Source organism: Rhynchophorus ferrugineus, unplaced genomic scaffold (genome assembly GCF_030347505.1).
Source record: "Rhynchophorus ferrugineus isolate W39M unplaced genomic scaffold, kcgeb_rfMv2 rfM3, whole genome shotgun sequence".
In the NCBI taxonomy this organism is placed as follows: domain Eukaryota; kingdom Metazoa; phylum Arthropoda; class Insecta; order Coleoptera; family Curculionidae; genus Rhynchophorus; species Rhynchophorus ferrugineus.
Window position 1 is genome coordinate 63,947,949 of NW_027472582.1, and position 14,331 is coordinate 63,962,279.

The 14,331-nt window shown below is 28.5% G+C and overlaps 1 protein-coding gene across 2 annotated transcripts in view; it reads left to right on the forward strand.

Annotated features, from left to right (window-relative positions):
• The first annotated feature begins 1,227 nt into the window (after positions 1-1,227).
• The window catches only part of Nep2 (M13 family metallopeptidase neprilysin 2), a 91,765-nt gene continuing 78,661 nt past the window's right edge, over positions 1,228-14,331 (forward strand). For both annotated transcript variants that reach the window (XM_076398841.1, XM_076398842.1), the window contains exon 1: positions 1,228-1,547. In XM_076398841.1, the coding sequence (XP_076254956.1) occupies positions 1,516-1,547 (32 nt within the window). In that variant the 5' untranslated portion in view covers positions 1,228-1,515. The remainder of the gene's footprint in view (positions 1,548-14,331) is intronic.

Below are 14,331 nucleotides of genomic sequence, written 5' to 3' on the forward strand. Positions count from 1 at the left end.
ATTGATCAAATCACTAGCGATTATCACATACGTCTCTGTAAAATCAGAGAATGGAGTCTTTTAAATTAATATTTGATATGTTAGATGTACATAAAGCTTTGGATTTGTTTCATATTAGAAATGCTAATAAAATTATCCCAATTTCATATATTCATAATTGAGATTAAGTCAATTTAAAACAAGTATTTGCTATGATTTTAATAAGACCTAATATGATTTAATACAATCAGAATAAGACAATCTAGTATAAGCTGCTATGATATTTTCATGAATATAGATAATAATATCACAACTATTGAAAAAATAGGCCGTAAACCAAATGATACTACAACTATTGATAGATATTTAATGATAAAGCTATGGTTGGCAAACCTCTCCATTATCATTTCCTAAAATTTCATGATTGAGAAACAATTATTGAATTATTCTTGATCCATATTCTTTTGCCAACTTCCCAATTGCAAGGCAACAGGATTGGTGAGGCAATGTTATAAATTTTATGTTTTGATTGTTTGCAATTGTGATTGTGGATAAGAGAAGGAAAATCGTCACAGTCACGCCAGTAAGCAAGCTGGGTATGACGGAATGACTTCTGGGATGATTTCTAAGTTAATCACTAGGTTGGTCGGTAGGATTGATGCTGAAAACTATAGTTCGGAGCCCACGTTAAGCAATAGATTCAGTCCATATAAATCCTAGTTTATAAAAAAACAAAAGGCCATTATATAAGCAAAAAAAGTATTGAAGAAACAGAAATAAAAAACATGTTGTTTTTTACGTGAGTAAACAGTTAACATAAAAGAGAGATAAAAATACAACACTGTCAAAAAAAACTAATAAAAAAATAAGCAGAGAAAATACGAGTAAAATTAACATCTAACAGCTTCCAAAGAATGGCTTTGGAATAAAATTTGTTGAATAATTAATCTCTATCTACCAATTTATATTGATTAAGAAAACGTTAAAATCGAAGAAAGGTTTAACTTTAAGTGTTGAGACCGAGTCCCAAATCCCATCGAGTATGTAAATGTGACGAAGTCAACGTCCTAAACCAACGATTCGGGACCCTAGGTCGTAATTAAAAAAAGGAACCTGACCGAACTGCATTAAGACGCACGAAAATTTATGGCGGGAACTCGCAACCCCACAAGAACTGGCCGGACCGTCACAGATGGGGGATATACGCGCGCGATGGTCCCCCTCCACCCCCCGCGTAACGAAGACGACAAGAATACGAATTTCAGCAGGAAAATAGTGGGGCGCTTTATAAGTGATCTGCGGCGCTTTTACAAAGTTTTGAACTCGACGAATTCAGGATTTCCAATTCGTAGCGTACGCGGTACGGCACCATGACCGCGTAAACTCTTTACCTATCGGTTCTCGTGCGTGTTCTTCCTTGCCCGTTTTATCGTAGTTCACCGTCGATTTTTTCGTATTTTTATTTTACATTAATCGTTTTTTCTATCTCCATTTTTTTCCCGTTTTCCAGTGTGAGTGATTGGGAGGTGTGTCAAGATGACTTCAAGTGTTAAGCAGACTGTTATCAAGTAAGTTCCCATTATTTAATCCAAGATAAATTAGCACAATATTGTTTTCTTGAATGAGAGTATAAAATATATTACTCAAAACACATCATTATTTTTCCAACATATATATGCCAAATAATAATTTAAAATTCAGTTATATTTAATTAAATAACAAATCACAACTATATTATATAGAATGATTATATTGCAAAGTTTATATAAAAAAAGGTTTCAATAGATATAATAGATTTTCAAAAATAACAAATAATAAAATAATAAAGAACCATTATTATTTCTATTATATAGAATCCAAATAATGATTAAAAATATAGCGTATATTGAATTAAATAACAAATCACATATATATTAATTGTTGACATTAATGTAAAATCGTTATATTGCAATAGTTTTATAAATAAAAAACTTCCAATAAAAATAATATATTTAAAAGGAATAATAAATAATAAAATACTAAATAATCATTATTATTCTATTATATAAAATCCAAATAATGATTAAAAATATTACTTATAATTAATTAAACCACAAATCACATATAATAATCACATACTTCTTGACGTTAATATAACTAACTAAATAATAAACTAAATAATGTCAAACTAAATAATAAAACAATAATAAAAATATTAATGTTTACCTTTAATATATCTGATTTTTTTAATATGTTAATTATATATTGTTACAGCTCCTTGATGCAAATTTAATTCATTAATTTTGAGATTAATTTACTTAGAATATAAATCAAAAATAATATTTCTAAGATAGGTAATGTTCTTTGTTAACCCAACCCAATAAAGAGCATAAGTGCAAAATGTTTACTTAAATATAGATGCATTTATTAATTTAAATTATCTATATTTTATTTTCAATGTTTCTATAAAATGTTTTAGTTTTAAGATAGTAAAATCACGTTAATAATCTCAGTAATATTAACATTACAGGAATTGTAGAGGAAATATTGTTTCTTGTCTAATTAATTTAGATATTTTAAAACTCATATCTCTATTTTGAAATTATTCTATAACGTTTTCTTTCTAAAAGCGAGCGCTGTTCATTAATATCAATAGCGTATTTTGGCAATATTTATTTCCAATTGGGTGAGATTCGTAGTATATCAAAACGCAAAAACAGACAGTTTTTTCTTGGCAGATTTCCTAAACTAAACATGTTTATATATTTTTATTGCCGATCTACAATAATATTGTCATGTTAATTAGTCAATATTTATAAGATTTTTTATGACAAAATTATGTATAAATTTAATATGTGTCCGATAAAAGTACTTATAATTTACAACGTTCAATATTCTTGTTCGTGCCTTTTATATGTTATAATTAGTTAAAAATCATTAGGAATAATCAATTATATTAATATTTTACACAATATTAATGTATTTCAGGATAGCATTTAAAATATTATTTAATTGCTTATTTTTATCATAATTTTTAATAGCAAATAATAACTTGCATACATCTCGTAGTGAATACATCATTACTAATATGTTATGAGTCTCTCTTTTTAATCACAACATAGTTCATTGACCTAAATCGTTTGACCTTTTAATTTCAAAAAATATTGTATTGAATCGATAGGAAATCCATCAAGACTTACAGAATTCATCTCCATAAGATTCAGCATCAGTCACATGCATTTCATATAGTTAAATTACATTATTCGTTTAAATAACGTTTAAATAAAATTTGTTAAACTATATGAAATGCATGTGACTGATGCTGAATTTTATGGAGAAGAAAAGTAATTAAAAATATCTTAATAATTCAATATACTTAAAAAATAATGCAGTAAAACCTATTTTTATTTACTATTTATATCTATAAAGTTTATGTGATGTTATTCCAGTTGCTTATTGATAATATATAGATATATATGAAGCATTAGTCGATATTAAATTAATTATTAATATTGATATTAAAAATTTATTAAGATGTATACAATTAGATATATCATTATCTAATTCTTTAATTTTCTATAACTTTTATTAGTAAATATAAATTTTTAGGTAACATCCAAGCATCTTTGTGATTAATGAACGTAGAGATCTATCACTAATAGATATTTCCTCTTCATATCTTATTATATCTCACATTCTTCAAAATGTGCATCAGAATATTATTTATTTCTGCTGAAGTTTGATAACATTTTTTGTGACTTGATTTTGAGTTGATTTTTTGATAACATATATTATTTGAGAATATCTTATGTTTTGACTAATAAGGGCTAACTAAACTTAGAAGCCAGACCTCCTATATATTGGAACACTTTTTCATGATGAAATTCTCGAACATTATCGCATATTAGTGTACGTTTGTCAATATTTCGGTTGGTGCTATACTCATTTATATATTTATTTCAAATACGTTACCATAGACTATAGATATTCGGCTTTGTTGTAAAGTAATCGTTCCTTGTATAAGATATATAGCCTGAATCAAGCTTATGAAAAGAAATTGATTAAGTCTATTAAGTTTTATCACAATATGTTGACTTTTCTGATATTGTAGTGAGTAAAATTGTAAATAACATCCATTATTTAGTATTGTGTACCTTTTATGTATTTGTCTAGGTCACTGTCTGTCATCATGTCTCTAATAATACTTATATGTAGGTAATTTAAAACTAAACGACTCAAATTATACAACCGTCAAGCAAAAATTAACTAACAAAATAAAAAATATAATTTTCTTATAATTGTTATCCAGTATCTTGAATACTTGCTACTGCTACTGTTATTATTTAAACAAGGTTGTTAAAATACATAAGACAATTTTACGTCTTTATGGATAAAATACTGCAGTAATAACAAAATTAGGAATCAGACCTACCTACACAAGAATGTTATCAATCCACATCAGCAAAACGTATTTTAAATTCCAAACAATTTACCAGAGTTTCTAAGATTTATATCAATGTTAAGTTTAGATATGGCAACTGTAATAAAATTTTATGTATAAGCTTTTACTGATGTTCCAATCAAATGAAATATAATAAATGATTTATGTATGTAATGTATGTATTTAACTAGACCCTTGTTTATTTAAGTTGTTGATCTTCAGACTTTAAAAATACATCTTAATATTGGATTTTTATTGACAAAATGCTAGATACTAATAGAAAACTAGACCAACTAGATATTTTATATCAGCAACACATATTCCTTTATTTTATTTCTTTAAACAGACAAAATCTACAGATCCATTTACATGAATTGTTTCCAAAAATAAATGGCGTAGAGCCTTAAATAAAATTTTGCAGCTTTCCTGAAAATCTACATGAAAGTGTTCAAAAATAGAATGCCCTACACGCTGTATTCGCCAGACCCTTCTCCTTCTGACTACCACTTGTATTAATTGGTAATTCATAGTTTGGTTAAATAACATATTTAACCAACTAAAAATAGCCCTCAACATTTATTTTGACATCCATATCCCTTAATAGTTGTTAATTACCTTAAAATCAGACCAATAAGTTGTCTGATTAAATCTGAATAAACTAACGCCTACTTACTAGAGCACTTAATGTTCTAATGACTTTAAAAAAGTAACGAGAATTCTTCTTGTAACGAGAATTGCATTTATGGCTCTGTTATGGCGCAATTTACTTGGTATCTTGGTTCAAAGATCCCAATATTTTCTATGTCTATTTGAAATATAAAAATTAATAAAAACTGATTAATTAAAATTGATAATTATGATAATAAAATAAGTATAAAGGTGTTATAAATATAGTACGAAAATATTCTGATTTAGTTAAGATTACAGTAATGATAACTGTGTTGATTAGAAATAAAAAAATTGAATTAACGTATTATTTATATAACAATGTTGGTTGAATATCATTTGATATATGCCGAAATTAAACGTAGTTATTGCATCTACAAAAATTACAGGTCAATATCACTAGTTCTTATGAAAAAAATTAATATTATTTACATGGATTATATTTAAGGCTTGCTCTTGGTCGATTATATGTGGTACTATTTTGCTGAATCGCCATTTGCGTACAGCAATTTTGATTAAACTGACCTCAAAAATCAATCAAATTAAATATCATTATCATTAAATATTATTTTATAGCTGATACACGTGTATAGTTATTGTCGACTGTGAACAGTTATGAGAATCTTCCAGCGAAAGCCTCATTCAGATCGAAAAGAGCTGATAAAATATTCATTATGCGTTCTGTGGAAAAGTCCACAGTTTCAGCTGTCTCACACACTTTCACAGCTAGTTTATTTCTTATGGTATATTGAATATGTTCAATAGTTTCTGATGTTGTAACTTCATTTGGACGACTTTTTTTTTAAGTTGTGAAGGATTATCATTAGTAATATTTTTATTTAAAACTATTAATGTACTAAATATATATTGTTAATTTAACATCAAGTTTTCAAAACTGTCGCTACTCTCAACTATACGTAATAAAGCAAATCAAAATATAATTAAAATTTTCAAATCAGTTTGCAATGTAAACAACACACTGAATATGCATGAACGATATGTTTTCATTAAGATTACACCTTGAAAGTTCGCCGATATTTCAATATCGGCTTTTGCGAAGCTTACAGACTGTACGATACTTTCCCCTGAAGTATGTCATATTATTGTTTAGGTAACTTTCAACTGTTTTAAATATCTGTGTTCAGACTATTAACTCTGCTACTATGTAATTTGTTAAGATAGCGAGTATAATTTAAGATTACACAACTGAGCCTAAAATAAACGTATATGTTAAATCGTGGAAAAATTGTAGTGTGATTATTTAACTCTAAATAATAGTTTCTTCATAGAAACAGTAAGCGTAATTGATGGTTATTATTTGTATTGTAACGTGCTATAGCCTAATAAAATAAATATTATAGAATATAAAATTACCTAGAATTTTAAATATTACCTCTAGATTACGATTACGGTTATCTCGTACAGCAATACTGAACTTATAATAACACCAAATACGGCATCAACATGTAAGAAGCGACACACTAGATGTGTATTCCCTACAACAGTTCTAATTAAGTAAGGTTGTTATTGCAACATATTTCTTTGCTGCACTAATAATTATAGTCTTATACGATTAATCAAATTATATAGAGGCTTAATTTGAATTTTTTTAGTTTGTGTATATTATAAATTTTATATATACTCATTTCAAAACACATTTTCTGCATCGTGGGTTCCTTTTTCAAGAAATTTACTGCCATTTAAATTATCAACCCATCTTTTAATGTTTTAAATTAATTATATACGTTTAATAATAGTTATTATATCTTTTGGAAAAAAGCTTTACACACTAATTCATCATACATGTTCATAAAATATTGATATATTTGCTATATTTTAACATACATAATCATATATTCTCAACATTTTCTAAATGTTGCAAGGATAAAGTGTAAGAAATCAATTAAATATTATAAGGATACAAATCAAAAACAAGATTTTATGAAATTTATTGTTAATTACATGTATATGAATATATCAATCATATATTACTGCAAAAGCTGGCGAAAAAGTAAAAAGGAAAGTTTCTTTACTGTTAAGTTAATCCTATTGTTTAAAATTAAGTGTAAATAGACTTTCTTTTTTTAATAATTTTGCAATGAGTTTTGTAATGGTTTGGTTCGATTAGAAACTCAACTAGCACGAATTGAAAATAATATCAATTTCATCACTATCCCTGAAAATCTGTATTATGTATCAAGTTAAATAATATTAAGCAAATATTTACTATTTCTTAATCTTTATTCAGACTCATCTCATATTCATAAAAATGCAATAAGGAATTAGAACAGGGGCAGTGTTTGGTGAATATAACAGTTAAGGGAATTCCCATTTAAACATTTCCAAGTATGTTTGCATGGATTTTATACCATATATCTGAGAATTTGTGCTTGTACAACAACTCTTTCCTTTCAATGGTCGAGTCAAACTCATTAATTACTATCGATAGGGATATCCCCTGATGGTTTAGTTCAGTTTACTTCCAATTACTCGCAGTTTTTTACCGTTACGCGATATCTTTCAATAGAATATTTCGTTGAATTAAAAATAAAAAGTAATCAGAAATTGTTTTCTACTATCTCAAGTTCGACATCTTCAGAGAAGTCAAAAAATATTTTTTATATTCAGGAAAATGACTAATAAAATTAGACCTTGCTAATTAGCGTGAATATATATGTCAATCGTAAAAAATAGATATTGCAGTCCTAGTAAATTAATCTAGCGAATATAAAGACATGAAGATAAATATGAAACTTCTCTGAGAGTAAGGAAATATCCGGCAATTAAGAAAGTTTCGTAGTCAGAATTTCATATAAATACAGGTTTGGAGGCACTAACTCCAACCCAACTACCTATGCCAACTGCTTGAATGAATGGTGAATCCAAATCCGACCATCGCTCCTAATAGGGAAATAATCCCACCCATCGTTCTTTCTGACATGAAGAAATATTCAGAAGTCCTTCGAATCTTAAAAGATAACTTCATTGAGATTACAGGAACTTTAAGTAAATAACTTCCGCAAACTGATCACGCTTTTCGAAGTCCGAAAATATGCATTTCACTCCTTCTGTCCACCTTCTGAAAGGGCAATACGAGTCTTCATCCGCAACATTCCAACGATTGTAACGGTTGACGAAGTTAAAGAACGCCTTATTTCCAAGGCTTCTACCCAAAATATCTTGCAATCAAATAGGAATAAAAAAAACAATAATTAAAAATGAGGAAATAACGAACATAGAACCTCCCTTTTTATCGAAGTCGGTTAAAAAAATATCTTGGTTTTTGGAGGGTGAAATATCATTACTACTATTAACGTTAAAAAAGGCCCTCTTACGGCATAGCGGGTCAATTGAAAAGTCCCCGGCCTGACGCATAGATGGCGCTACTACAATTAAATCCATATGTTTTTTATTAGTTAGCCTTAACCCTCCAAAAAATCCACAAAATGATTTTGAATGGCCGCAAATTGAAATTGAATGAAATAGCAAACACTCTAAAGATATCAACTGAATGTGTACATCATACCATTCACGAACATTTGGATATGAGATAGGTCTGTGCAAAGTAGGTGCTGCGCGAGCTCACTTTTGACCAAAAACAATGACGAGTTGATGATTCGGAGCAGTGTTTGAGGATGATCAAGCGTAATAAACTCGAGTTTTTGCGTCGATATGTGACAATGGATGAAACATGGTTCCATCATTTCACTCCGACGTCCAATCGACAGTCATCCGAATGGACTGCACATGATGAACCCGCTCCAAAGTGGGGGAATCGCAACAGTCGGCTGGCAAGGTTATGGCATTTTGGGATGCGCATGGAATAATTTTCATTGACTACCTTGAAAAAGGAAAGACCATCAACAACGACTATTATATAGCGTTATTTGACCGTTTGAAAGACGAAATAGCCGAAAAAACGGTCGCATTTGAAGAAAAAGAAAGTGCTGCTTCACCAAGACAATGCACGGTGTCACAAGTCAGTGAAAGCGATAGCAAAAATCCATGAATTGGGCTTCGAATTGCTTGCTCATCCACCGCATTCTCCACATCTGGCCACCAGCGACTATTTCCTGATCTCAGATCTCAAAAGAATACTCGCTGGGAAGAAATTTGCGTCGAATGAAGAGGTGATCGCCGAAACTGAGGCCTATTTTGAAGCAAAGAACAAATTGTATTATAGAAATGGTATCGAAAAGTTGGAGGGTCGTTATAATCAGTGTATTACTCTTGAAGGGAATTATGTTGATTAAAAAAAATTGCCAAAAAAATGTATTTTGCTATGGTAGGCCGGGGACTTCAATTAACCTGTTATTAGAACCTATTTTGTTTATAAACATATTAAAATATGAATAAAATAAAGACAAATATTTATGATTGATTATATTAACACATTATATTTAATGAAAATCCAGTGTCCTTGATCATTTAAATGCAGTAAAATACCAAAATAATATACGTTTTATCTGTCTATAACGTAGATAGCTACATATAAACGGATTGTTGATTCAACACAAATACAATTTAACCCAAGTGATGATTTTTAAATCAAACAGAAACACAAAACCGAAAAAAAAGAACATCCATATCGATATTCGACGTATCTCTGAAATATTTGTTTACGTTTGACCTAACATTCGAACAAATCAGAACAAATGTGTCAGGGATTGGGGAAAAAAACAACTGAATAGCGAATTTACAGTTTTGTATCCATTTAGATTCGTATGTATTTCGGCAAACACATTTCGCATTTAAATATATTCTCATATCGAATTATTTACAACCCAATTCAATTAGTCAAAAAAAAATTGATACAGTGCTGCCCTGTCGTCGTAATACTTAACTGTATTCTGAATAAATTAACTCAGGTGTTAGTATGTCAATGGATTAATGGTATAGCCCGGAGGAAATATCACCGATTGTAGCGAACGGTATATGAAAATATATGTGAATTTTTTAGATGATGCTTTATTTTTTTGTTTGACATAGATATTAAGTATTCTAACAGATTTTTAATCAAATATATTGTCCACCTTTACGCGTCTCTAACATATATTAAAAAAAACTATAGTTTTAAATGTTATAGTTACTAATAATATTGGGTGATACTATTCTGGTCATTTTTTACTTCAAAAGGGCACTTATTGATAAAATTTTGGTACAATATATATTTATCAAAATAAATCATATCATCATTCGATACCATGTCGAAAGAACGTTGATATGACAGTTATCCATCCAATCGTCGAACCATTTTCACACTTTTTCAGCATTGCAAAATTGTATACCAACCGAACCATGCTGCATCAGAATCCAAGGATGTATCTTTCATTGTAATAATATGTCATTCAATTTGTTCAGTTGGCATTGGTATATATCCGCAGTAATAGTTCCATTCGATTTAGAACCTCATACCTTACTGATCTTTTCATAAGCATAGTAAGACTTTACAGCCATAAATATTCCTCTTTGTTGTCGAGGAGGATGATTCATCTGGGCTGAGATTGCTTTAATAGAGCTATACGCGATAGCCAGTCATAATACGCTATAAAAAACTTTTCATTTTTGACTAGAAAGCAATGAAATGGTTCGATAAAATATTTTGAACCAATTTATATGGTTGCCATTTTCCGTCTTTTTGGGTCTTTCCCATCTCATATAAACGCCTGGAAACACTTTATTCGTCAACATCAATATTCTTGTAATTCTTTATCTTCAAACTTTTACTAAAATTTTTCCAGTATTCCTCCAAAAATCAATATTTTTCGTGGTCTGTTTTTCAGTATTTTTTGTCCATTAACAGATGGAAATATTAGGTTCGTTCTTCTATTTGTTGATTAATTGTCGAATTGATGATTAATCAATAGGTAATTAGTGAAAGCCCTCATTGGTTTAAATTTGTATAAACAATGGGTTTCGCATTCCCTAACAATGGAACAAAAACATTGCAAACGCAAAAATTATTACAAGGATTTTATTCCTAATTTAGTTTGTATGGATAAGACTTAGGCCTACTGCCATGAAATTCCGAATGAAAACAATAGAATATGTTAGTAGTAGTGTATCAGATATTTTATACTAGGTAAAGATAAATCTAGATTATTATTTTAAGAAATTTAAACCTACTTATTATTAGATATTTTTTTGTATTTATTAAACTTTATTACAGAAGAGAAATATGTTCGAGACAATGCATCATCTAACATAATTAAAAAAACTAGATAAATAATAAAATAAAATAAAATAAAAATCTTAATAAATCTAGATTATTATTTTAATATATTTAAACTTACTTATCTACTACCAGATATTATTATTTTTTTACTTAACTTTAATACAGAAGAAAAATATGTTTAAGACAATTCACTATCTAACATAATAAAAAAAAACATCGTAAGGGTCACTAAATACATTTGCAAATATATTTATGTTTAATCACTGTTGGATAGAGGGACTAAATCTAATTTAAAAAAAAATGTACACAGGTAATAAAAGTGCGACAGAAGTGTAACAGAAGAAACTAAGGAGAAATACAGTGATTTTATAGTGACTTGACAAGGAAAAATAACTATAATATATTATTAATTTCATATCAGAATTAAATTATTCGATTTGTTAAATAATTAAAAGAAAAAACAATACATTTAACAAAATATGTTAAAACATGTAACAATTACACCAAAAATTAAAATTACATTTGTTTAATTTTTGTTGTTATTCATAATTATTATTACTATATTGAATAAGTAATATTATAAGGATTAAGCGTAAGTATATAGCGTAAAAGAATACCAAGATTGTAATAATAATTAATTAATATTGATGTACTACACCCTATTCTTTATCTTTGATCACTAGACTTATAATAAAGAATTGCGAATAAATACAATTTTATTTTATCTCCGGCTAAGATAAAATAATGTTTGAACTTTTTGTTTCTACAATATACATATTCCGTAAACTACTTGAAATATATAACAATGCAAGCAACGTACGATATGTTAAATAAATGAGTCATTCTTTGAAACAAAGAGACATAGTGTATTGGAATTACAATTATTGTTATATTATTTTTCAATGAATCTTTATTAGTCATGTTAATTTTATTCTAATAGTCCTTATCTCTAATTATTTATTTAATATTATGTATGGAAATATCACTTATTTGATCATGTTTAAGAGATAGAAGGCAATTTACCCAGTAAGTAGTTATTTATAACAATTTCTAAATCGCTGCAGAAGTATTTCGAAAGTATTTTAATATAACCTGGGCGCACCTGTCTATTTTTTGTTAAATTTGATTAAAAAATCAAACAAAAACATTTAATGTTTCCATTCACTATTTTGGCCAGCAAACGTTCATAGGAGATGTTTATATAAACAAACATTCTAATTTGTTTTTGACATTCCCATCAGTTACATTCACATTTCACCAAACGTCAGGCTCGAGAGAAAATTATTAGATGAAAACAAAAATTACTAAACATCAATTAAACTTTTCGAAAAGTAAATTAAGTATATATTAAAACAATAATTGACTAATACATTGGAGCATTAAATGATGTATAGATACAGATTAGGGAATACGTAAATTTTTTTATTAATTCTTAAAAAATATTTTAAAGTTTCCTTTTTACCGGCGAGGATTGTTTATCTGGACTTGATCTACAGTTTAGTGTGAGCTCCGAACCACGGTTCTTGGCATTAAGCCTACTGGCTGGTGGGTGACTAACTTAGAAATTATCCCATAAGACATCCGGCCTTGCACAGCCTGGTTACTAGCGTGACTGGGATCATTTCCATTGTCGGATTTTGCAATCTTTCCTAGGACAATCACAAATATTAAACAATCACAAACATAAATTTACGACTATGCCCCAGCAGGATTCGAATCTGCGACTATCGCAACAATAGGTGAACCGTCCTGTCGCCTTCACCACTGCGCCAACTTTATAATTTTTATATTTGGAGTTTTGTTTAAAATTTTCACATCAAAGGCAAATTGTCTTCAATATAAAGTACCATTATACACGAACATTTTTTTCAAATAAATAACATTCATATGATATGATTCATACACCATATTAGATGCTACAGTCTCATACTATTTATTATTTATTTCATTTCACTTAGAGGAAACCCTACAAGAAAATTATCGAAAACGAAGCTATAGCTAAAGCACACATTCGAACCGTTTTTTGTATTACCTCTAGTGTACAGGTACAGTTATACTAGACACCAAAACTGGACACATACGTTGCCTAATACGGATTCTATATATAAGAAGCGTGTAGCTATAAGTGTGCATTCGCAACAATGATACTAATAAAATAAGCCAATTGAATTTGTTTATCTATTTATAAAGTTTGTTTTATCGATTTCCTGATGTACTATAACCAAAATTTACAGTTAAAGAAACTCTGAGATAATTCGATTGAAATTAAACATAGTTTTTTTAGATATGTTTTTTTTCTAGAGACGTTTAATTTGAAGTAAAATAGTATAAATTAAGTTATAAAAATTTGATTACGAATATTAATTTAATCCAAATAATTTTATGAACAAGAACAAAAAGCAACATTTACATCGAGAAATTGCTTATATACACTGTGGTCGTATAGTATGATGTATATTATACTATAATCTCCACAACCATGTTACACAGGAATTGGGAACATTAACTTATACCAAGTTAATGTTTCTTCTGTGTAGATTCAGAGACTCCGGAATAAAAGCGAATACATAAAGAAACAATTGAAACAGTAAAATGTAAAAGAAACGAATAGTAAAACAGGCAAACAAAAGATTTTTACAAATAAATACGTACAATATTTGTTAATCATAATTAACAAAAATTAGAAAAACAAACATTTCGCAAATATTTGGCGTTTTTAACATAACATCAATATAATATCATACAAAATATAAGGATTTTCGTAATTAATTAAGATTTTCCATTATAATAATGCATATTTCGATTAATTGAAATCTAAACAAAAGCTGTATAGTACTACTATGAATAAAAATATTTAATTTCAAAATAATATATTTTAATTTTACGTTTAATTTTAATGTTTAATTTTTTTTTATATTTTAAAGTCTCCTTTTCACCAACGAGGGTATATCTGGGCTGGACCTACTGTTTAACGTGGGCTCTGAACCACGGTTCTCGGCATTAAGCCTTCCGACTGGCTAGTGACCAAGTTAGGAAATAATCCCAGAACACATCCAGTCTTACCCAGCCTGTTTGCTGGTGTGACTGGGAT